This window comes from Xiphias gladius, chromosome 9, assembly GCF_016859285.1.
Source record: "Xiphias gladius isolate SHS-SW01 ecotype Sanya breed wild chromosome 9, ASM1685928v1, whole genome shotgun sequence".
Classification (NCBI taxonomy): domain Eukaryota; kingdom Metazoa; phylum Chordata; class Actinopteri; order Istiophoriformes; family Xiphiidae; genus Xiphias; species Xiphias gladius.
The window spans coordinates 20,212,892-20,238,655 of NC_053408.1; the positions used below are offsets into that span (position 1 = coordinate 20,212,892).

At 39.5% G+C, this 25,764-nt stretch overlaps 1 protein-coding gene across 1 annotated transcript in view; it reads left to right on the forward strand.

Annotated features, from left to right (window-relative positions):
* Positions 1–10,453, forward strand: part of LOC120794320 (dynein heavy chain 9, axonemal-like) — a 144,659-nt gene extending 134,206 nt beyond the window's left edge. The window contains exons 75-78 of the mRNA XM_040135288.1: positions 1,814–1,996; positions 7,803–8,056; positions 8,150–8,285; positions 9,899–10,453. Coding sequence (XP_039991222.1) covers positions 1,814–1,996; positions 7,803–8,056; positions 8,150–8,285; positions 9,899–10,126 — 801 coding nt within the window. The 3' untranslated portion in view covers positions 10,127–10,453. The remainder of the gene's footprint in view (positions 1–1,813; positions 1,997–7,802; positions 8,057–8,149; positions 8,286–9,898) is intronic.
* Positions 10,454–25,764: the final 15,311 nt, after the last annotated feature.

A 25,764-nucleotide genomic window follows, 5' to 3' on the forward strand; every position in this document is an offset into this window, starting at 1 on the left:
AAGCCCCCTTGTACTTGCTCCCAGTATGTTTTAGAATTGATTTTAAGATGTAACTGTTGATTTTTAAGGCCCTTCATAGCCTCTCTCCATGCTACATATCTGACCTCTTAGTCGCATACGAGCCGGTACATAGCCTGAGATCCTCAGGAATAGGTCTTTTAGCTGTTCCCCAGGCACGGCAGATAACTAGAGATGATAGAGCATTCTCAGCCAGAACCCCGAATCTATGGAACAAGCTGCCTGAGGACATCAGGTCAGCAGAGTCAGTGACCTCTTTTAAACGTCTTCTAAAAATATACTTTTACTGGAGAGCTTTTCCTGATTTGACTTGACTTTTATGATTTTTAGATATTTATTTCAATTTTTTTTTTTCTTTTCTTTTCGTCAAATGCTCCTTTGCTGGCAACACTGGGGAGCAACATCAGAGGAGCAGACAGCCTATCTGGAGCTTTTGAAACAATATGGAGGCTGTTATGCTACCTGTACAAACCAGGCAAAATCCAACTGATAAGGAACGCTAGTTTCTAGAAACGTCTTGTCTGTTGATTTTCAGCGCTAATGATACAAGGAAATTTCAGATTATGCATGCAGTACTCGAACCCATGATGTCAAGATGATGAATACAAGCTGAGTGCTGCAACAACCTGAGCTAATCTCAATTTGTGTTTGAGCTCACCACTGTGTCTGAGCTCACCACTGGTTTAAATCATGCTGCCAAAAGCTTTATTTTGCTTCATTTCAGTGGTTGGGATATATGTTATATATTAAATGTTATATGTTATACGTTCAATATGTGCTGCCCCATGTTTGTGAACACTGCAGTTTTGTCTTTACATGCTCATTTTTGTCTGTGTTTCAAAGTTATGAATGATTAGGTCTTAAACAAGACTTGACTTGATCTCATTGGCTCTCAGTCAGAAACATCTTAATCGTTGTTCAGTTTGTTAGGTTTATTCAAGACAGGCTTATATCACAAAGCCCCAGCCACTACTAAGGCAAAGGGAAAAAAAAAAGATGGTGGTAACTTAGATCAGTCTTATCTAAGACTATCTCCTTTATGAAACAGAGTTTTCTGAGAGTTTTACTGAAATAAGCCTTGTTTAACTGGTGATCTTACTTTATCAAACACCCGTCTAGTATCAAACATCTTAGCCAGTGCATGTTGTGTGTTGTATGTTGTATGTGTTTGTGTCCGTTCCCTGATGTATTATGATGTGCGACCTTTCTGGCTCAGAAGCCTGGATACTCCTGTCCTAACAGATGACAGCCATGCAGAGCTTACCGATGAGGCCCACTTTGTATTCAGTATATTCAGTAGCTGCCAAACCCAGATCAGATATTTGAACTGAAAAATCCATAGATATGATGACCTCATATCCTTTGTTAGGCACCTAATCCGTTGACTGATCGCTAATGCTGATTGCCTTGGGAAAATGTTGACAGAGACATTAACTTTCATCACTTACCCACAAAAATATGATGTGAACATTGATTTTCTGGAGGGATTAGGCTGTTATTGAAAACAAAGAGCTGCTGTTGCAAAATATATCTTCATGAATATTTATGGCACTGTCTTTTTCAAATGTAACAGTTTCTCAGGCTGTCAGTGTTGGCAGCACTGAGTTTATCTGACACAGATAACCCCAATGTCTCGTCAGTCTTTTATTCCATGGAGTATTATCTCCCCTCTATGTTTTGTTGCCCTGAGTTTCTTTAATTGTAACAGTAAAATGGATCAAACAGCATTTTTTTTTACTGTCAGTTCACTCAATCACTCACTGACACGCTCGTTCATTCCTTCACATATTATCAGGTGCGTACGATGTTAGAGGAGATCATGGAGAAACTCCCGGAGGAGTTCAACATGGCTGAGCTGCTGGGGAAAGCGGAGGAGAGGACTCCCTACCAGGTGGTGGCGCTCCAGGAGTGTGAGCGCATGAACCTCCTCACCCAGGAGATCAGACGCTCCCTCCGTGAGCTCAGCCTGGGACTGAAGGTGAGAAGACTGTGATGCTAGCAGAGGTGGTCAAATCGGGTGTTGGTGGTGGTGATGATGATCATGATGATGATGATTATGATCATCACACATAAAAAATCATCAGTGCTATGCACGTGCATGTGTATTCGGACCTCTTTCTCCTGTCTGGGGTTTTGTCAAATTTCATGTTATGCATTTTTGTGGATGAATCAGTTCAATTAGTTTATCAGCTTTTTACAGGAAATTTATTCATACCTTGCCTATTTTTTTAATTATTTCCTTGAAAAAAATGTGTAAACAGTCCCAGCCTTAATCCTTGAACCTCATCAGTCGTTTTTTTCCCCCATAGCAACATTATTTTTTTATTATTTTTAACCAAGGCTTTTTAACTCGTGTTTATTAGTATCAGTAAATTCTTCAATGAGAATACAAACGCCCTTTACAAAAAATTAGTTGCCATTTGCTTTCAATGACATATTTTAAGAGGCATTACATGATTTAAACTGTAAACACAATACAACCATAAACAAACAGTAGCTTTATATGCATCACGTAACATTGGCATTCATTTGGAGTTTTTCTTCTTTCCACCCAACAAATTCCAGTATTGACTCTCCTTTTAGCTCTGTCTTGGTTCACCAACCCCTGAGAAAAAACATCTGCCTCTTTAACTACTAAATGTTCCACTACGTTCATCAAATAGCTGCTAACTTTCTCTTCTGTTTGGTGCTGAGTAGGTAGTGTACAGTGGGTTAATCAGAGCTTTGACGCTGCTGATGGAACAAGGTTGGTGAGAGCTATGAGTGTAAACCAAGACAGTCAGGTTGTGGGCTGTTAAACCAAAACAATTCTCTAAAACACATTAAAAGGCTCCATAAAGCTGAGAGAAACTGCAGAGTTATGTGATAATTCTGTGTGTGTGTTCATTACTATGGATGGCCCCTTCCACATTACACAGAGTAAATTGATCCATGGTTAATATAAAATATTGATTACAGCAGCTTTAACATTTGATCTCTAACACGACAAAATGTGAAATGAAATATATGTGAAGTAATATAATCTTCAGGCAGTGCTCTATTTTATTTTTGTTTGTTTTTTGTTTGTTTGTTTTAACCATACACTTGCATATGTGACCAAAAGGTTATAAGCATAAAAATATTTTGACTCCATTGTTTAAGTATTATAACTGCTGTGGCACATTGTTTACTAAATACTAGATACTAAATCTTATTAGCTTTTATCTGTAATAACGAACCACAAGGTAGGGATTCATGCCTCAGACAAAAGACTGTGTAAAAGTTCTCAAAAATCTCTACTTAGGCAAAGGTCAGTACACAGGTAGGCAGTCAGGAACAGGCAAACAAAAACCAGATGGCTAGGCTAAAGACGAGGTCCAAAAACAGAAACAGAGGCACATGGAGGGAGTGAACACTAGGAAGAATGCTGGACCGCTTGTTACTGGGAACGAAGACACACTGGCACGGAGGGAAGGGAGCACAGAGACTAACTACACTAGGAGATGGGAGACAATGAGACACAGGTGAAGCACATTCGGGTGGGGCAGACAATAACAATGGCGGGAATCACACAAGGGCAGGAAGTGAGGATCTGGAACAAGAGGAAAAGAGGGTGACAACACAAAATATAACAGGAAATGCAAAATACTCATGAAATAAAGAAAACATGACCTAGGAGGCTAAGCTTATCCTTTCAAAGCTAAATTACCAACCAGACAAAGTGAGCAGCTGCTCTGGAGCCCCAGAAGTCACAATTTCACTGCCGTGGAATTGGTTTTGGTAATTTAATTAATTACAAATTTGTCAGGTCATTTGTAACACAAGACTCGAGTAAACTGGCTCTTGCAGGATTGGCTAAACTTGAGACCCTTGTAGAAAGTTTAAAACTTTTATTATTTTCATTCATATAATGCTTACATGGTGCATATTTGTAACTTTAAAAAAATGTCTGGTAATCAGATTACCAGAAGCTATGTTACACATAGGAAACCTAATCCCAGTTATTTTATATAAGCATAAGCAAACAAGTTGATCTTTAGGTGTCTGGTCATGTAATGAAGCTCTCCTTTGCAGTCTACTTGAACAGAATTTAAGGTGGCAGGGTACATACACAGATGTTCAGAGGGCAGTATATTTGGGTGGGGAGTCAATAGGAACCAACATCTAGTTTTTGCCCCAGGGCAACAAACCCAACCCGAGTCACAATTACAGCCACAATTACCTACTGTTTTTTGGCAGACTTACTGGTCCTCCTGTAATTTAAATCCCATTTAGAGTGACACAATTGGATTTCTGAGTTCTTTTTGTGGAAAGAGGTGCTTGTTCTTCTGCTTTTATTTTTTTTCGGTCAGCTCAGTGTGAGGTTTGACTTTGTGTGAAAATGGAGTATGTCAAAAATGTTTTTGCTGATGTGACAGGTGGAGACATGCCAACACTAACACGAAGACCTATTTGGTAACCAATATGATGACAGAAAAAATTAAAGCCCTTACGAGACCTCATCAAATGTGCTGTTGTAATGTCAGCTACAGGTAGATACCGGTATTCTTTTTTGAGCCCCATTCTTTAGCCTATATTTGTTTACAGTTGTTTTGTCCCATTTGCGCCAAAGAGAGTATTCTGAATGAACTCTTAGTCGTCGATGTTTGCAATGTATCAATGGATATACAAACAACTATGGATTGCTTTGATACTAAAAACATGATGATTCCCAGGCACATTCTGAAACTTCATCTTTCTGTGATTGCTAAGCGGATTTATAGACGTTGATTCGTGATAGACATTATAGATAATGAAATGTTCGGGAAGTACAAATTACACTGAATGAAATCTATATGTTTCATTTCTCTGTGTTAAGATTTGAATGAGTTATGCCTCCTGAGAAGGAGTATGATTTTTTTGACTCATTCATCTCATGCAGTATCTCTGCCTTATGCCTCCCCCTCTGTGCCTCCCTTTCTACTCTCCTTTACCCCCCTGAAGAGGCCTATGGCTTTCTCTCCTGACTGTGTCCCATGGAATAACCGTGTCTACTACAGACCACATCCTGTAATTTCCTCATTGCTAAAATGCCATCCAGAATGATTAGTTAAATTACTAAATAGCATAATGAGTATTTCAGTCCTTTACAACTGGGGCTAATTTCTCATTTGTTTGGGTACTCCTAGGATACATCTAAATCATGGGTGTCCACAGATCCCATCTTGAGAACCACTGGCCCAGCAGGGATGTTGCTAAGAGCTGAGTACCTTAAATGTAAAACCAATAGACTTCAAGTGAAATGTCCCTCGGTTTTCACCACAAAACCCTCAGTTATCATCAGCCTATGTTGCACTTTACACTGGCTAGGCCACTGTAGAATCCAGGGGGCTGCTGCGTTAGTAGTCCTACATAACGAAACCTTTTTTTCTCTGTTTATCAATAGCCCAGTCTTAAGAGTGACTCAGAGACGTGGCTTACAGAGAAGCAGAAAAGAATGAGACGTCTACGCTCTGTGTGTCAAGCCTGACGAAGTTGTGTGTTAACAACAAACGAGGAGAGAAAGATGGGGAGGGGGGGTGTAAAAGCGTTTGAGTTATGAGGATTCCATCTCCCGACACTACAAGCCTCAATAAATCAGCTCAGTGATTTAAAAGCCATGTAGGCTATTGTACCAGCAAATGGAAATAATATTTCGTCTTTATAGTGGAATAAATAGGAGCTATCAGAATGTTAGCCTTGGTGAGGTGGTGCAGCTTCATAGTGCCATGGTATGTTGATTGTACTGTGGCTGAACTGACAGTTTGGGATTATATTGAGGAGTTTTGCAAAGGTGAAAGGTTCACGGTAAACGCACAGATCTAGATAAATCTGTGGAACCGTATCATCCTTATAAAGAATTGTTATGACTGTCACATATGGGTATCTATACATCAGCTCCAGTATCACTGGGTGAAGGACACCACTGTTTTCACGCTGTCTCATTACTCTTCTGTGCCATCTTCTCTTAGCTATCTTACAGCATGTTTCATTATCTGGCGTGGTGTGCTTGTCTTCATGTTTATGTATGCAGCAGTAGTTTCCGAGGGTTTGTTACCATTCAACACCTTATGAAGCTGGGAGGTGTCACCTCCCATGTTTAGCTGCTGAGACAAACAGGAAATGACACATTAAACTCCTGTCTCCATCCTGTAATGAAAATTCACAAACCAATGAAGAACTTATCTACAACAGAGGAGGCATCTGTCAGCTCTGAGAACAGTCATAATGATTAAAATAGTTCCTATCCAGACGATCAGAAAGAGGATGTAAGCCAAACTACAACAACAGATTTTGTAATATAACCTGTTCATCAAAGTACAGAAAACATTGAATTATTCTAATTAAAGCAGTAATAAATTTATGTTCAACCAAAATGATATTCCATGTTGTTTCTCTGCTACAGCATACAGATCATTAAATTAAATGTCCCTTTGTCTCTTGAGCAAAAAACAAGTGAAATTTCTATTTTATAGAAAGACAGCAGCTGTCACACAACACGAAAAGAGCCATAGACTTTGAACTGCAACCCATTAGCTTTGTAGCTAAGGCCTTCGTCTTATCTACATATTGGAAGCTTCTGGTTACAGAGTACAGAAATTTAAACCTTGGTCTTTGGGAGTTCAAACTCTGTAAGATGAAATCAGGAGTCCAAAGTCCTATCGATGGGAGGTAGCAATACACTCGATTTGTAATTGACAGCATTCTTGCTGACATCAGCAGCTCAGCCAAGCTCTGGTGATTGCTCCTCTACACAACTGTACACCTGTTCTGTGATAAAATAATCTCAACTCAAAAGTCCACTTACTAGCTTTTGTAAAGCTTTAAACTGCATTGACCATTAAATGGAGTCAACAAATAAACCTGTTCACTTTAATGTTTTTTTATACTAAAACAAAATCTAATATCATACACAACATTGCTACTGATGATATATATTTATTCATTTCTGTTGTGGCAAAATCTTTACTAACAGCACAGAGAGGCAGTACTATTGTGCAGATTTTACTGGTTTCAGCAAAACCAATTTGGCAGAAACAAATATTAGATTCTGAACCTTAAAACGTGGTTTATTCAAAAAGAATTATACTTTATGTTTAGGGTGGCTGGGGCTCAAGAGGCATAATATAGTGGGTTGTCCAAGAACCACACGGTGGGTGGTTTGATCCCTGGCTATTCTATCCATAAGTCAAACCCATGTTTCTCCTGATGGGTGGGCCAGCTGCCATGAAATGCATTGGCCTGTGGCAACAGGAAGCCAGAGTGTCAAAAACAGAAGATGCTCAGTAGTTAATTAACTGTGTTGTATCACTTTATTTAAGCTCCTCTGTCAGAGTGTAAGTTGCTCCACAAGAGGTCTGCACGGAGTCAGTGAGAGAAGTACATATTTTAAATAAACTATGTGAACTCTCCTGTTGGTGACCAGCCTTTTCAGTTAGCAGATTAGCTAGCTCAGAGAGCTATTTTTACTGACTTGCGCTTGCATGTTCCGCTAGCATGCCTCTTACATGTTAGCATTTAGCTTGCCAGCTACAGCAGTTCACCGACTAGCCCTGCAAGTAGGTACTTTGCTCACTACTATTTAACAAGGACATGCTGATCAAATTCACTTGTACCCCTTTCTGGCCTTAAAGAAGCATTATTGATAGATCTTTTTCCTCCTTTCAGCATTAAAAAATATTAGCAATACCTATGAAAATTGCTTTGACAATTATGTATGACTTCAAAATGGAGGATTTCAGCTGGACTTAAAATGTTCTTTTGTCTGGGACCCCCCCACCCTTCAGGGAGAGTTAACCATGACCAGTGACATGGAGAACCTTCAGAATGCCATTTTCCTGGACATGGTGCCTGAAAATTGGACTAAGCGGGCATATCCCTCTATGTCCGGCCTGGCCCTGTGGTTCACTGACCTGCTAGCCAGGATCAAGGAGCTAGAGGCCTGGTCAACCGACTTCATCTTGCCCTCTGCAGTGTGGCTAGCTGGCTTCTTCAACCCCCAGTCCTTCCTCACAGCCATCATGCAGGCAATGGCTCGAAGGTAGGGTTAGTTTTCATGATGGCATCATAAATGCAGGTTGTGATGGAAACCACTTGGTGTGACACATCAAATCTCCCTGTGTGTGGATGACAGGAATGAGTGGCCTCTGGACAGCATGGGTCTGCAGTGTGACGTCACCAAGAAGAATCGCGAGGACTTCGGTTCCCCGCCTCGTGAAGGGGCGTATGTACACGGGCTGTACATGGAGGGTGCACGCTGGGATACACAGGTACATGAGCTATTCATTGATTTCTTTGTTGAGCTGTATGTCACAGAGTTAGCAAATGATGTTGACATCTAGTCTCTAGGCAAGGTGTAGATACCAAAACAAGACACTTTGATTCACAAGAACCTTATACAGAAATCTTCCTTTACACACTACAGCTGATGACGGATGATAGACTAACATACTGTAGGTGAGCTCACCCCAAAATGCATCTTTAAAGTCAATTAAAGTAACTTTGATATTTCTCCCCTAAAGGGCTTCTAAATTCCCTTTGTGGTTTCATTTTCTCCTTTGCATCCTGCTTGCGTTCAGCTTTCAGAGTGCAGTCCATTACTCACCTTCCCAGGGCTCTATCTATCTACATACATACAGCCACTGTATATGCACCCAACTTCCAAGGAGCATCCCTGTAGACTTCTTAATTAGGGAATGTGCAGAGTTTGCACTTGAACACTTAGAACACCCTTTAGAGGAGTGGTTCCTTTTTTCTTCATTAAAGTTGGAGACGCAGGCAAATAGACAGGAAGACAGACGTGCCAAGCAGCTTCTCCTCACAACCCCCCCACTCTTCTCTTCCTCCTCCTCCTCCCCTCTTCACGTCCTCCTCTCGGCCCCAAGGCCAGTTCTGTGCCACTGGCGGGGAGTAGCCGAGTGTGAATAGAAGAGTAAGCAGCACTCCATCTGGACACAGCTCTGTGCAGCAATAAAAGTCAAAGATTTATGACAAACCTACTCATCTATATTAATGAACCTTGCATTTTATTCAGAAGGGTTTCTGACATCGAAGACAGCTAGATACTGTATATGATAAACTGCTGAAAGGACATGATAAAAAAGCTTGTGTGTATGTGATGGACATCACTTAATAGTGATGAATACTCCAACTTTGTTATGCAGTTTATTCTCTCAATATGTTGGAACAATAAAAATAGATATTTGCTACCGTAGTAACAGTCTATATACTGTGTCATTAAACAAATTTATAGTGAATCTCAGTGAACCCCATGGTTCGCTTTAAGATACCCATTATTTGTATTTACACACATAGAAATAAAGTTATTGGTATATAATATTTATTTAAAGTTTTATAGCAATTCTAGATGCAATTAGGGCTTTGTCCTCCGAGATTTCCAAAGTCACCAGGATTTATATCCATTCCTGAAAGTCACTGTGCATGCATGGAGAAACCTCTGTTTGTCAGGCGCTAAGTGTAGGAGGATTAATTAATGAGACAGACCACTCTGTTTCAGTGTGTTCAGAGAGTGTGTTTTCTAAGGGAGGGCAGCTTGACTTCAACTCAAACTCTGCTGACTTTCACCACTGTTCAAGGGTACCATATTATTGTGTTCTGCAGACTGAAAGTCTAACGTCACTTGTGCCAACCATAAGTCAAACATCTGTTTTTTTCTCCTACAAAAAAAGCGTTATTAAATGGATTCTCAATGGCAAGTGTAGGGTCTGAATGAAGTTTTCATTGCACCTCAAGCTAATTTATAACTTCCCTCAGCTCTGTGAAATGTTTCTGTCTGTGGTTGACTGGCTTTTCATCCCTCCACACGCCCCCACTCTCCCACTTTCCCTCTCCCTTCCCCTCCTGTACTTCCTTTCTCCTTCAGACCGGCATGATTGTAGATGCCCGCCTAAAAGAGCTCACCCCGACCATGCCGGTCATCTTCATCAGGGCCATCCCAGTGGACAAACAGGAGCGCAGGAACATCTACCGGTGTCCTGTCTACAAGACCCGTCAGAGGGGACCTACATACATATGGACCTTCAACCTGAAGACCAAAGAAAACCCCTCCAAGTGGACCTTAGCTGGAGTGGCTTTGCTCCTGCAGATCTAGCAGGAGTTTATGTATTAGATGAATTATTACAAATATGGTGATGGTGCAACCAGGCAACATGGGTTAGAATGCCATTTGGACCAAATTTCTTAAAGCGACAATATCTAACTTTTGAACGAAGTGACAATCTTGCTCTTACAAATGAAAACTTGAATTCGTTGGTAATAAAACACACCCTTTCTCATATACTAAACACTGTAACTGACATTACTGAGTCAGTTTAGTGCCTCAATGACTATTCACTACTCGTGATACTATTACCAGTAAGGGTTGTAACTTGTGCGCACGCAGCACAACTCTCACGCGTACCACGAATGACAGGCACACAGAGAAGGGTGCAATAAAGAGACAGACAGGGCCGGTAAAAATGTGATGGATTTTTTTGACCGCACACCATCCTCTTGAATTTATAACGTAAAGATATTTTATATGTTCCTGGACGCCTGGATAAGCGTTGCTCCTTTGAGTGTTTTTTTCACCAAAGTAAAACAAGATATAAAAACACTATCTGTATACATTGAGAAGGCATTTCTTGTGTACTGCTTTTGGTCCCATTCCACTTTGGAGACTTTTGAAGGACTACGACCTGCAAAGCACAGGTCACATGACAGATGGAGTCAGCTGACTGTATCAGCAGGCTACTTTTGGTAGCCTTGCTTGCTTGTTCACTTGCACCGTAAGAATGGAATTAGTGTCAAACCATGTAACACTACGTTATTTGAAAAACTAGTAAAACTCACTATAGCAAAGGGAAAAACATGGTAAGACTTGTTTATCTGGCTTATTTTTTCCTGTGTTTACTTTTACATCGCAGCACTGTATTACTGTGTTTCAAATCGATGCGAAACATTTTCAAATATAAAGACTGATTCTGAGAAAAACCAATCTTGGGAAATGAAGGCAAATCCAGTGTGCCACTATCCTGTAATTGTGGCCACAGTAACCGCTGTTGTGAAAGTTACATTGTCCCATTTTAAACCCACATTGGGCAAAGTCCTGGTACAATTACATGTATAGTACTGCATAATTAAGGTTCAGCTGATCTCCACTAAAAGGCATCTTGTGGATTGTGTCTGTTTGCCCAAATGAATTTCTGGTGTCATGTGCAGTGGCAGGAAATCTCTCTCCACCCACAGAAGGTGACTCATCACATCTTAACAGTAAGAAAAGAAGAAACAGTAGTGGGTGACAATCACTCACTTTCCACAGAAATAACCAGCATAAGATCTTTTGCCTCGGTCATAGTGTAGTTACTTTCTGGGTGTTGCATTCAAGATTCAAGTTTTTGCCATTTGAGGATTCCATAATGTATAATCGCCTTTAAATGCAGGTTTCTGAGCCTTCAGTAGTTGTAGACTGTTAACATTATCCATGGCTGCTCTGTAGACTTTGTTTGAACTGCTGTTTCTAAGTTATTAAAATGCTAATTATCTGTATGCATATGTGGAAAACTTCTAGTAATATCATGTATCTGTGAGTCATTTTATGAGGAGGTGTTATAAATCTGTAGCTGTTTGGGGAATATCACAGAATAAATTTGACTATTGGGTGATTTTTTGTAAAACTACCTATACTATGTACACATTTTCTAATAACATAATCACGTCTTAACTGTTCGTAAACAGTATACATTTCTATATGTGTGCCAATAATTTTTCATTAATTTTTACTTTCTTCCCAAGATATTTCAGAATAAAGATTTTTTATCTCTTCATTCCAGAATGTGCATTTGGCTTATTTTTCACATGCTCTACAATACAGAGTGCCAATACGCAGTCATACCACTATCTCCCGTTTCCAGTCTCTCAGTCCTGCTCTTTCTTTTCCATGTCTTTAGACCAGCTCTACCCCCCTCTCTCTCCTCCTCCTCTTCCTTCCACTTCACTCCTTTCTTCTTCCCTCCTCCCCATTTGAGATTGAATAGACCATCTTCAAAGCAGAAAGGGAGGATTCTCACAGATATATGCCTCAACAACATGTACAGTAGAGGCATGCACACACACTGCAGTAAAACCCAGGTCTAAAAATGTAAAATCCCTCTCTCTGTCTTTCTTGCTTGTTCTCTTGCTGTCTCAGCCCAGGTTCCCTGATCTCTCCTTTTTCTGGTTATTGGTGAGCCTTAACAATGCACTCAAAGAAAGAGAGGCGTGAGGAGGAGGAGGAGCAGATGAGGGGAAGTAGGAGGAGGAAGGCAATAATGCAGGGTGAGGAAATTTGCTGTATGTAGAACTCCCAAATTACACCTTCAGGTGGCATTATGAAAATAGATCCTGCCCGTGCACACATACACAGTGCCCATGTAACTATAATATGGTTTTACACAGGAGAAATATTTCGGGTTGTTAGTGCAGCAGTGTAACTACAGAAATTTGATTTTCTGAAGTGATGAAATATTACTAAATCTTGTAACTGGCCCTTTGCTAAGCCCTGACGCCATTCTTTTTTAAAGAATGATTCAGGTATTTCAGTCAGGTATTGCACTCAAGGATAGGTGAGTGACCTATCAGCTGTAGCTAGTTAGCACTACCTCAGAGAGTTGGTTGAAAACTCCTTCTGCAGTCGACATCTTATCGTTTCCAGCTGACTCGTTTTAAAATGACAACATGGGAAAAGAGCCTTATGACAGCTAGATATATGTTCACATGCTAAAAGATTGAGGCTAAAGCTACATGGGCCAGGTCAGAAGTCAGCATCCTCACCAGCTGATTATCCATATATAAGACATGGAAATAAAGGAGCAGCCGTGCTGAACAGCCAGGGCTGCTCTTTATGAGTATTTTATGCCTTCATTAGATAGCACCCGTAGAGAAGTGCAACACAGGTCCCCAGCTGGACTGAAACTGGGAACAGTGCGGTTTGTATCTTAACCCCTAACCGTGCGGTGCCCCAACTGATTGAAATTTGGACCTGATGAACGGGCTTAGAGGAAATGTAAGATGATCACCAAAGTTATTACAGTTCATCCTAAAGGGGACATGAATGTTTGTTACAACATTTTATGGCAATCCTCCCAGTAGTTGAGAGACTGTACTTCAGTCTGGACCAAAGAGATGGACTGACAGACCTACACCCATAGAGCTATGCCATTAGCGGGGCTAAAAATGTAGATGGAGAAGCAACACACAGATTAGATTTATGCTTTATTGTTTGTATAAGTATGTTTTATTGTTATAAAAGAAAAGGCTGTGAGAATGAGGAATAACTCGTGCTTTTGACAAACAATGCTGTCTTGGGTAATGTTGGCAGGGTTGCTGGACTGTAAACTTCCTCAAGTCCAATAAAGACCAAAATAGAGCGACTAATGTTAGCCTCAACTCTGAAATAGCAGCATCTTGGGTCCCACACATATTGGATGTTTCTGCCCTAAATTAGGATTTTTCATGTAATCCCAGAAAATACTATATTTATGTTAAAATATGCTCCTTGAAGTCAACTCTAGGTTACTACTGCAAGATAGTTAGTCGGGCATGCTAATGTTTGCAGCTTACTTTAGCAGGCAAACAGACATATATGTATAATCCAAGTCCTTACAATGGACCCTTCGCTAAGTCCCACCCTTCAAATGCTGACTGGCCAATCCTAGCGTAGCATCGGCCAGTTCCGACCAGGATCCAACAACTATACAACTGTGCTCCATAGACTCTCATGCAATCGTTTTGGATTTTCTTCATTTTCAGGATGGTTTGTGGATTTAAAGCAAGTCGTGGTGAACTGTTGTGCCTCGGGCACTTGTAACAGTGATACCGATCAAATATGTCTTCAAGGAGTGCAGTTAGTGACAGTGTGGGCGCCATGCTAGCTCTGACATCTTTACGGACTGGCTACGGCCAACAAAGGGGTGGGGCTTAGTGAAGGGTCAATCATGCTCTCCTGTTTTTGGTTTTGCAAAGGCTAGAAAATGGACACAACCTTCCAGACTCTTTAGCATTGGTATGTATGTCATTTATTCTTGCCCATGGGGCAGTGCAGACCTAGAATATGAGCTTCACTTTGGACCAAAGAGACCTCCAACCGCCCCTGGAGATCAGCTGCTGTCCTGGTTTGACATGAAATGCCAGATGCGTAACAGCTCAGCCGAGCAGTTAATGATGGGGCTTTGCAGACTACAGCAGCTACAGAGCCCCGGTCTCAAAAGGCTAGAAACAGTGTGGCAATTCAGATTTCATATTTGTAGGTAATATAAGTGCTCTTGGCATGCTACTGAGGAGAGGATGCTGGCGTCAAAGGGGGGGGGTCTATCAAAGTGTTCATGCTCAGAATGGAAAAGAAGGTACCTTTAATCTTCTGCTCGTGTGGTACGTCATGCGGTTGCTAGGTTACAGGTCAGTCCAGAGAAGCTCCTAATGTGAATGCTGTAGAGATCCCTTTGTGTCTATAAGGTGTAAGTATGCAGAATTCTAATTTCATTTATGTGATTGCAGGGCCACCTCTGTCCTCTGATTACATGTGCTATCCACCACTCTTCACATGTTCTACATACCCAGCCTTCACAATAATCATCTGACAGGAGGGCAGTCGAATTATCCTGTGGCCATTTGGTGGAGACTGCTATCCCTACTGTCTGTCAGTTTTTTTCTTCTTTTCAGTTGACAGCTTCGGTGCTAAGCGGTCACTTCTGTACTACACCTCTCAGAAACCACCTGTCAGCCCAACAGTGTGTCCACCAACCATCCGAAAATTCACATCACACTCTTTCTGAGTGCTGAGAAATGTGCTGATGTGACAGCCAAAAGCACAGCCGAGACACCTCGCTAGCAGTAATTTTCACAACAGGCGTGTAAAGTGCTGATAAATAGCACAATGTTGTCTCAGCCTGTAATTCCATCTAACCTATTTTACTCACCGCTCTGACCCATAAGACTCGGCTGTGGCAGAATGGTTGGATTAGCCGCTCTCAATCCTAGTACAATATGAGGGCCTCGGCTCTGTGCAGCCTCTGGCTCCTCGCATCCTGCCGCAGCCAACACACTCAGCTGCTGTGCAGACCAACTGCGAGAGAAGCAGTTTTTGGCTAGGGCTGGAGACTGGGGTAATTAGCTTTGACAGAGCTGATGAGTTGCTAATTAAATGTTTATCTGAATCTGGCATCTGTCGTAAAACAAATGTCTGTTAGCTGCCTACAATCTGTGGATTATCACAAATAACTGGGGTTGGGTCCTGCATGCAGGGAGATAAGCTGGGAGAGGATGGTGATTTGGGGCACGTTTTGAGCAGTCAGGCAGAAACTAGTCACAGCAACAGCACCTACTGTGTGCGTGTTCGGAGCTTACTGTGACTCATAATGGCAGTGATTATCTCCATCCACATTCAAGCTGGCTCTTTTGTACTAACACACTGAAGTTTTTGTGACGAGTATAGTAGCAGTTTTCATTTTTGTCTGATTTTGAATTTATAATCTATTAACATCCTATTAAAATTATTCGATCAAACCCAGTCCTTAATTTGATGTTGGGTGCATTTAAAAGATCAATTCAGATCATTAAAAAAAAAAAAAAAGTGTATTTTTGAGTAATTTTTTTTGTTTTGCTTCAGCATTGAAAATTGAACGGTGTTCCTTTTATTCTGGATAATCCATAGAACATGGATCACACAACAGTCTTCATAGGGACTGTTGTGTGATCCATGTATCTTAAAGAGCTCATAGAACCCTATTACCCCAGTAGAATACTACACTCCCAGAATGCAGGATTACTTGCGGTTCTCCAATAGTAGAATGGGATGCAGAGCATTCAGTTATCAGGCTCGTCTACTGTGGAACCACCTTCCAGTTTGGGTCAGGGAGGCCGGAACCCTCTCTATGTTTAAGACTAGGCATAAAACTTTCCTTTTAGAAAAAGCTTATTGTTAAGGCTGGCTCAGGCTTGTCTTTCTGCAGGTATTTCTGCCTCCAGAGCTGCAGAGTCTGGACCTGTGACTGCAAACCACCTACTGCCCCCACGATCCTGCTCAAAACCCATTGCTACAATTATTATTATAATTATTGTTATTGGTCTTATTATTATTATTAATACTATTAATATTACTATACATTTGGAACCTGTATTGTGCCATGTTCTCTTTTCTCCCCCACCCCCTCTCCCTTCCTCTCTCTTTCTCTCTCAACCCAGCCGGCCGATGCAGACGGCCGCCCACCATGAGCCCGGTTTTGCTCAAGGTGTCTACCTGTTAAAAGGAACTCTGTCCTTGCCACTATCGCCAAGGGGTGGGGAGGGGTTACCATCTCCACCTGAACAAATAACCATCACAGCTATAGGTGGTTTCTGCCACCTATAGCATGCAGGGTATTGTCATTGAGATCATGATGGATAAGACACACTACACTTACGAGCACATGGAAACAGCATCACAGACATCTTTAAAAAGGTTCAAAATTAAAGTTTAAATTTATTCAATGAGATGAGACTTAATATTAAACATGGAAAACCATTTAAACCAGTTAATGGTTTTAATGTTGTGTGTGTGTCCCCTCCACCCCTGAAACCAAACCTACACCCTTGCTGAAGTGAGCTAAAATTAGGGTTTTTTTGGCCGCGTGACAGCAGCCTTTGCTGAGATTAATCTCTATCCTTTTCTATGGGACATGAATGAATCACTTCTCAAGGTAGAGTAGCTGGCAGTGTATGATGCCTGTTCTGCACTTCTTGATTTTTATGCTGCTGATGTCAGTAGGCACCTCACGATATGTGGTCAGTGTGTGTTGCACTAAAACGGTGGAGTTTTACTGCCAGCCACTCTGAAGTGTAGCAGGTAGAAGTGGTTGAGGAAGAAACAGTGGAAAGAGAGGGGCGAGACGAGCATTTTACAGCCTGGCTCAAGAGATAGAGAAAATGATGCACTTGAACGTAATGCTGGACTAAACTACGCAGTCTATTGTATGGCTGCTCAACACGGTGGATGTGATGGGAGGGGTCAGGTCCCTGTCATCTTCTTTTGACCTTTTGCAAGATATCCACAGCAGCTTTAATTTCAAAAACTGACAAAAACTGAATAACATAAATCTTTTCCCTCTATTGTCATCTCAGTGCGAACTGAAATGCTTTTCTTTTTAAATGACTTTTTTGATTTTTAAACCAAACCAGACCAGAGTCGTCCTAGCTTTCAGTGAGGAAAGTAAAATCCAGAATGGAACTAGCTGCATTCATTCGCTGTTTGTTTAAACTACATCCTCTGAATATCACTGGGAAACTTTCCAAGAAGCAAAGCTCTGTGCATTTCAAGTCTTGACATGACCAAAAGCAAGGGAAAAATGGAGAGGTACAGAAAATGCAAACTAAGTTTTTGATCAACAAAAGAAGCCCTCTGCCCCTCGATCATTTTTGTATTAATGTGAGAGATGTGTAATGAAACACATTGTTTAGGAATTCCAGTCTAGCTGGCTAGGTGATGGCAGTATAAAAGCATCACGTGCCTGGCACTAGGAATTAAACTAAAAGTTTCCTAATACAACTTGAGTTATCAGAGGCGCGCTAAACCCAGTGTATATACAGTGGTTGAATGAAAATGCATAAAAAAGGGGAGAACAGTCTTGCACGAGGAAGGGCACACTTGGAGGGCACTTGGACCATGACTATGCACTGGAGCTGCTGAGGAAGTGGAGGGAGTATACACAAGCAAAAGCTGCACTCAAGGATAGAATTATAAGATTCCAGGCTCCGTTCCCCGTCAGACTTAGAATGTTTTATAAGGAAGGTACGGTGATTTACAGCTCGGCAGGCAGACATGGCAGAGAGGGGGACACCGGTTACGGATCTAAAAAATCCAACTTCCCTTTTGGACAGGAAACCCTCTAAAAAAGCCTGTCCAGTTCTCAAACAAGGTTCTTTGGATGGATGAAACCAAGGTTAACTTGTACCAGAATGATGGGAAGAGAGGAGTATGGAGAAGGAAAGGAGTGGCTCATGATCCAAAGCCACCACATCATCTGTCAAACATGGAGGAGACCGTGTTATGGCATGGGCATGTATGGCTGCCAATGGAACTGGGTCACTGGTGTTTACTGATGACGTGACTGCTGATAGAAGTAGCAGGATGAATTCTGAAGCGTACAGGACTATGCTATCTGCTCAGAGTCAGCCAAATGCTGCAAAACTGATTGGACGGTTCTTCACAGTACAGATGCATAATGACCCAAAACATAATGCGAAAGCAACACAAGAGCTTCTCAAGGCAAAAAAAAAAAAAATGGAATATTCTTCAATGGCCAAGTCAGTCACCTGACCTCAACCCACTTGAGCATGCTTTTAACTTACTGAAAACAAACTTAGGGCAGAAAGACCCAGACACAAGCAGCAACTGAAGGCAGCTGCAGTAAAGGCCTGGCAAAGCATTTGAAGGGAGGAAACTCAGTATTTGGTGATGTCCATGAGTCCCAGACTTCAGACAGTTATTGACTGTAAAGGATTTTCATCCAAGTATTAAAAATAATCATTATATTTATAATTATGTTGGTTTGTACAATTACATTTAAGCCTCTGAAAATGAGAGACTATGTATAAAAATTCTTTAACTGAATTAAAGGTGAAAGTCTACACTTCAATCACATCTTGATGGCTTGATGGTGTACAGAGGCAAAACTATTTAAATAGTGTCACTATGCAAATAATTATGGACCTAACTGGAGTTACAATATATCTTCTAGAATCTTGAACCATGCTGAAGATGTTAGAAGACAGATCTTATTATCAAGCCTATTTCCCACTATGACACCAAACTCTTCAGTAGGATAATGTTCAGGGTATATGGAGGATAGATTTGGGGTCAAGACACCTCTTACTGGACATTATGGACCTGCATTCAGCTTAAAGGCTGAAGAGGGCTGTCTTTCATTGCCAGGAGGCCATAAAAGAGGCCTTAACACTGGAAGTCAATGTTGTTATTGGTGATTGGATTCATTATTTTGTTACCGTGTTCCTAGTTAATGATTATGTTGTGCTATCGTTCCTTGTAGCAGCAGGGGTGTAGGATATGATTTATATATAGGCTTGCGGGGTTTAAAATATATTTAAAGACATGCATTGCAAAGTATCAAGTCAATTAAAGTAAGTTCTTATAATGTAAATGGTCTGGGAAATCCAATCAAGAGGAAAAGTTCTGGTATTATTGAAGAGGGAGGGAGTAGAAGTAGCTCTCCTTCAAGAGACTCATCTAACAGAACTAACACAAAAAACTTAAGAGATGGAGATTTAATCAGTATTCATCTTCCCGTATTTCTAGAAGAGGTTGTAGCAACTTCAATTTCTAGTAAATTAAACTTTGAGCACATAAAAAGAAAGATATTGACAGGAGAGTTGTACTGGTCCGGGGATATCTGCAGGGTGTTTTAGTTACTTTTCTGAATGTCTGGCCTCTTGTGGGATCTCAATGGAAATTCTATTAACAAATCTTTGAATTATTAATCTCGGAGGCTCAAGGTATCCTAATTTGTGGGGGAGACTTTCATTTTAGACTTTACCAGACCCTGGATACATCAAAACTTTACTACACAGGACAGAGGGAAACTAATGATGGGGGAGCTGGGAATCCAACAAAGAGGGATTTTACCTTTTTCTAACCTGCAGTCTATTGTGGGCTAGGCTATTTCTTTTATGTTTCTAAGAGAATTATATAGGATAATTAGTTCCAATATGGGGACCATGGATTTGTCAGATCACACACCAATTTCTATGGATTTAATATCAGATTCTGAAAAGACGAGCACTATGTGGAGGCTAAACACAAGGATTTTAAATCAAATGAGGATGGATATAAAAGATCATTTTGATGAATAAGATAACGGGGAAGTGTCCCCACCCATTCTTTACGGTGCATGCAAAGCTGTTCTTAGGGGGAAAATTATAGGCTATTGTTCTAATAAAAAAAAAAAAAAAACTGAGCAAAGAAAAATTGGATCAAACAGACTTTTAAAAAATGTAGAACATACATAAAAAGACACTGAATCATGGAATAAAGATCGAAATAGACAGGAAAAATAATGCATTTAATACTCAAACGACATTAAAAAAAAGCTGATCTTTCTGAAACAAAGACATCACAAAGTAGGATAAAAATCGGCTAAACTACTCACTTAAAAATTAAAAAAGCAACAAGCAGAAAACACAATATATAAAATAAATGACCCTACAACAAATTCCATACACTACAAATTAAAAGTTGTATGACAATAGTTTGAAACCTTTTGATGAAATTTTTTATACAAAGCCCAAAATAGATGAAATAAAGATGGAAGCCTTTTTTGACCTGATAAAACTACCTAAAGTAAGGGATGAACAAAATAAATTTTTAATTAGTATAATTACAGATGAAGAAATTAAAAAGGCAATTTTAGATCTAAAACCCAATAGTGCAGCAGGACCAGATGGTTTTCCCTCAGAGTGGCATAAGGAAATGAAAGATCTGCTGACCCATATGATATAACCATGAGCTCAAGCCTAGCATAACTCCTCCTTCTTGGAGAGAAGCAGTGTTTTCTTTGATACCAAAAGAGGGTAAAGATAAACTTAGTGGAAGTTATCAGCCGATAAGTGTACTGAACCTGGATTATAAAATCTTTACCCACATTCTGGCAAAAACAATTGAAAAAAATCCCTCTCCAGATAACATTTGGCCAATGCTAGATTCGATTGAACATGTAAAAAATAAACTCCAGGCAGTTTAATGGTGCCATTAAAGCAGAAAAATCTTTTGATCGAGTCAATTAGGACTTTTTATATAGAGTATTACAGAAATTGGGATTTCATCAGACCTTTATCAAAACTATTCAAGCATTGTATAATAGCCTAAAAGCAAGAATAAAAATAAATGGTGCCATTTCTACTTATTTGGCCTGAAAAGAGGGACCAGAAAGGGCTTTCCAATAAGTCCATTACTTTTTGCAATGTACTGACGAATTAAGTCAAGGAACCACCCAGGATAATGGTATAAAAAAATGGACATAAAGTTTATTTATTTGCAGATGACATTTTAATTTACTTGTCAAACCCAGGGAGTTCAATAATGAAACTGTTGTCATTCTTAGATGTTCTCAGTTCCATCTCAGGTTATAAATTGAGTATATCAAAGACCCAAATACTAAGTTTCAGTTACAGGCCTTGTCAGATCATAAGCTCTTATATCTAACTAAATTGGGATTTGGATCACATGAGATATCCAGGAGTAAACATCCCAAAAGAAATAACACATTTGTAGGCCTTAAATTGTAATCTGTTAAATCAGAAAATAAAGGAGGACATAAATGGAATTTAATCCCAATGTTAAATTTTGAGTCATGAATTGAGTGCGTAAAAATAAACAACTTGCTTAGGGTATTATATTTGTTTCAGACTCTCCCAATTGAAATAGCTGATAAACTATACAACCAATGGGATAAATTAATATTGCGGTACATTTGGCAAGGGAAAAAACCAAGAATAAGATTTCAAACTCTTCAACTGGCGAGGAACAAGGGAGGACTTGCACTCCCTTGCCTAAAGAATTATTATATATCGGCCCAACTGAGGATCTAGTTTTGTTTGTGCAATTCTGGTCACCAAGCAAGATGGAAAAAATTGAAGAGAACATGTCTGGGGCAGTTCCAATTCAGGCACAGTTAGAGGATGAAAGAGTCATTTAAAAACTTAATGGAAACAGGAAATAAGTAGATCAACTTATCTCTGAAAACATGGTTAAATACTATCACTGATAGTGGCTTGTTTGAAGATTCGGAGATAGTGCTCTCATGACCTTGTGACTTTACCCCAAACAAATTGGATGCAAGTTATAAGGGACGGGCTAATCAGGGTCTCTCCATATACGGTACCTTTTTTAATCAGGGGACGCAGCAGTTTTCAGACATTGAAAAGACTACATGGTTTAGATTATAGTGACTTCTTTAGATTTCTTAAGGTACGCCATCAAGAGTCAAAAGGTGTTTGAAAACAACCTATTGGAAGTTTCTATTAGCACCTATAGGACAGATTCTGGGCTTAAAGTAATTTCAAGGCTATATAGGGGATTTCAGGAGGTTGAAATAGCAAGTACGACCTACATAAAATAAAAATGGGAAAGGGAAACTAAAAGTGGAATTCCAGAGGAAGTCTGGACAAAACATTGTGAATTTGAATGGAAGATATCAAGCTCAACCTCATGGAGAGCATTTGGCTGGAGGAGTCTTAGTAGATATTTTATCACACCTGTTCAGAAGTCTCATTATTCACACTCTTCCAGCTGCTGGAGGAAGTGTGGCTCCCAGGAAGCCAATCACAACCACTTGCTTTGGGCCTGTCCAAAAGTAAATACTTCTGGCACAAGATTTATACAAAATTTAATGACTATATTTGGGAAAAAAATTACTTTGAATTGGGATTAACTCCTTTCTTTGCTTCTACATTCAAAATCTATAAATATTAAAAGAAAATACTTATTTGGACTACTGAGCGTAGTTGCTAGAAAAGCAATCACAAAGGAATGGCTTAAGCCAGACACCCCTTCCATAGAGGATAGGTATAATATCATTTATGAAATCATTGTAATGGAAAGAACCAACTGGGTTCCTGAGCCAGCAGGAAATTAAAGTTGTGGAAATTTGGGAGAAATGGAAAATGTATAAACATCCTCCTTTTGTTTAAATTTGTTTACATAAGTTTTTTCAAATCTGAAATGAAAAACAGCCCATTTTTTTCTATTTTTGTGTTCTGTAATTACCCTGAAAAGATGGATCACTCTGTAAAGGTTTCTAACTAAAGATGACTGTGTAAACTGCTGTTATTATGTGATTCCAAATCTATCTAGCTAGCTATTGTAGCCATCTTACCTCTCACGCTTCAGCGGCTCTCCCATCCGTAGATTCTTTTTGATTGCAGACTCATATTTTCATTTAAATGGTGATGGGCCAGAGGATCAATGTAAATTGAAAACCCAAATTTATTCCACTTTTTTCTTGTCCTTTCCTTTTTTTTTCTTGTGTGTTTGTGGAGGAGTGCAATTGCAGGCACTGTTTGCTGTGAGAATTGTTCACACCCATGGACTTCCATGAATTTAAAGCAGGCCTGAAATTGCACTGACCAGCATTAAAGTCAACCATATTAATTCAGATGTCAAATTGAAGTACAGCCCCAGCTAATGCCAGTGCCATATGTCGTGATGAAACTGTCAGTTAAAGATGTGGGTCTGGCTTTGACATACTGTCAGATAAGGTTTCAAAGCAGCAGGTCAAAATCGAAGCAGCAGAGCTCAAGATATTTTACTCCCTATGGGTCAAGCTCTAAACAAACTATACTTCCCATAAAGCAGCTTGATTGTTTGGCCCATTCTTGCCCTGAAGCAGTTTTCATACTCCAAGTTTATATATATATATATATATATATATATATATATATATATATATATATATATATATATATATATATATTTATATATATATATATATATATATAAATATATATAAATAAATGTTCTTATACACACACACACATATATATATATATACACACATGTATATACATATATGTGTGTAAAAATGGTGGACTGCCCCTTTAAGTAGGACACTGGGTGATCAAATGGCATGTCCGGATCATGTCCATGCTCTGTTTTGCAGGTCAAAACACATCTAGACATGTACATTGAAACTAGGCTAAAAGTGGTTGAAAAGTGAGAGTGAGTTAGATATCATGGTGAAATATAACTATTGTTTCAACATTATTTCAAAGACTATATTTCAGTGTGAAGCATGTCTTGACTGCATGGTAAAATATAGTAATTGACATGCTGTTGGAACAATGGTTATATGAAACCTGAATATCTAAGAAACTCACTTTTCAGCCAAATCCAGTTTGAAGGTCAAAAAATGTTTAGACTAAAACTGGAGTTTGGTTGAAAAGTAGAAGTGCTTTGGATGTCTAGTACCTTCGCATTTGTATAATATTGTGAAGTCTCACAAAGGAGGTAGGGGTTTGATCGAGGGGCATGCCCAGTAAGCATCAATTGGGTGATTTGCAATTAAAAAAAACATAAAAATTTGGTTAAAAAGTGAAAGTTATGTCCCAGTAACATCAATGACTGTATTTTACACTTAATGTAAAAAACTGACCATCTATAGCAAAGGGTTATAGGGTGAATTTTGGCAGAAAAAGTTTTGCTCTTTGAGGAAGCTCTCAAAGAGCAAAACGAGGACTCTGTTGGGAGAACTAATTACACTTAAACCATACATGAAATCCAGATCTTAGGTAAATCAACATTACCAGGGAGGTATGGGCAGTGAAGGGCGATGTGGCAGCAAAGTGCGTCTGCATGAGCGTATCAGCAGAGTGATAGTAAATGAATATGTTTTGACTTTTGTGATCAGCTTGTATCCAAACTGCTGATGAAGCATGACTGAAGCTTACACCAATCAGCAGATGCAGGCCTGAATTTAGTGCTCTGTTTGAACTATTGCTAAATTTCATTTAAATGTGAAGCTGTAATACATGTTGTAATATAGTTATTGAAATGTTGTTGGGACATCTAGGTCTTTTCACACATTTTGTCAACCAAAGCAGGATAATTCAGCCTGGTTTTTAACCCAGTCTTGGTGCTTGTTGAGCTGCAAACCACCAACTCAGTGGTTACTAGAAGACATAAGACTTTAACATCTTTTCACTTACCAACAGTCGATATGGGTTTCTTATAAATATGATCACGATTTTCACCTTACCTTAATCAAGCAGTTTTTGTTGCCTAATCTTGCTGATGTGTAATAAACACTCTGCTTCAAGAATTAGGCCTGTATAGCTAAAACTGACAATATTTGCCAAATCCAGTATAACAAAATCATACAATGGTAACATGGTGTATCAATTTTTTAAAGTCAGTAAGAAACACACAACACAGACATCTCTCAAGCAACAATGTTGAATGTTTAGAAAAATATGGATGGTTTATTTAACCCTACTTTTACAAGCATTATAATCCATTTCCATGATGTTCGACTCCTCTGATGTCAATGGAACACAGTCTACATCCAAATATGAACAGTGGTACATCTGTTATCAACAACACATTCATTCACTTTTCGTTCTACAAACAGTTTTGCAAAGACACACACAGTATAGTATTAATTTATCCTGTCAAATACTCGGTTAAGTGGGTTTCTATTCTGAACTCACGAAACAGTGACGGTTTATAGTTGATTTTTTTAAGAATCTAATGAAAACAGACAGTCTAATACAAAGTCCATCCAGTACAGACTTGTCCATAATACTGCTTCTAAAATAGCTTATTTACAATCGTCTAGTGGAAGCAAAAAAACCCGCCATTGCTTTAAGAACAAAACAAGCTAGCCATCACTATTCAAACTCAAAGACATAATCAAAAACAGAACAGAATATTTTTTATTGATTGTGCTTTGTAACCCACAAAACCACTTCATTCTAAGAAATGGAATATCTGTCAGAGGCACCAAATAGAAGTGCTGATAACATCCATTTCAATTTCTCTCATTGAGATTCGCTAGAGCTATGAGTAGGACAGGGCGTACGAATGGTTGTTTTTTATTCATTTATTTATATATTTATAAAGTTATTACAGGCTCATCCTAGTTCATCACCTGTGGTGGCGTTGTGTTGCACAACAGAAGTCACGGAGGAATCGGTCTTTGTGTTTAACCATGCAAAGCCCTTTAAAATTTG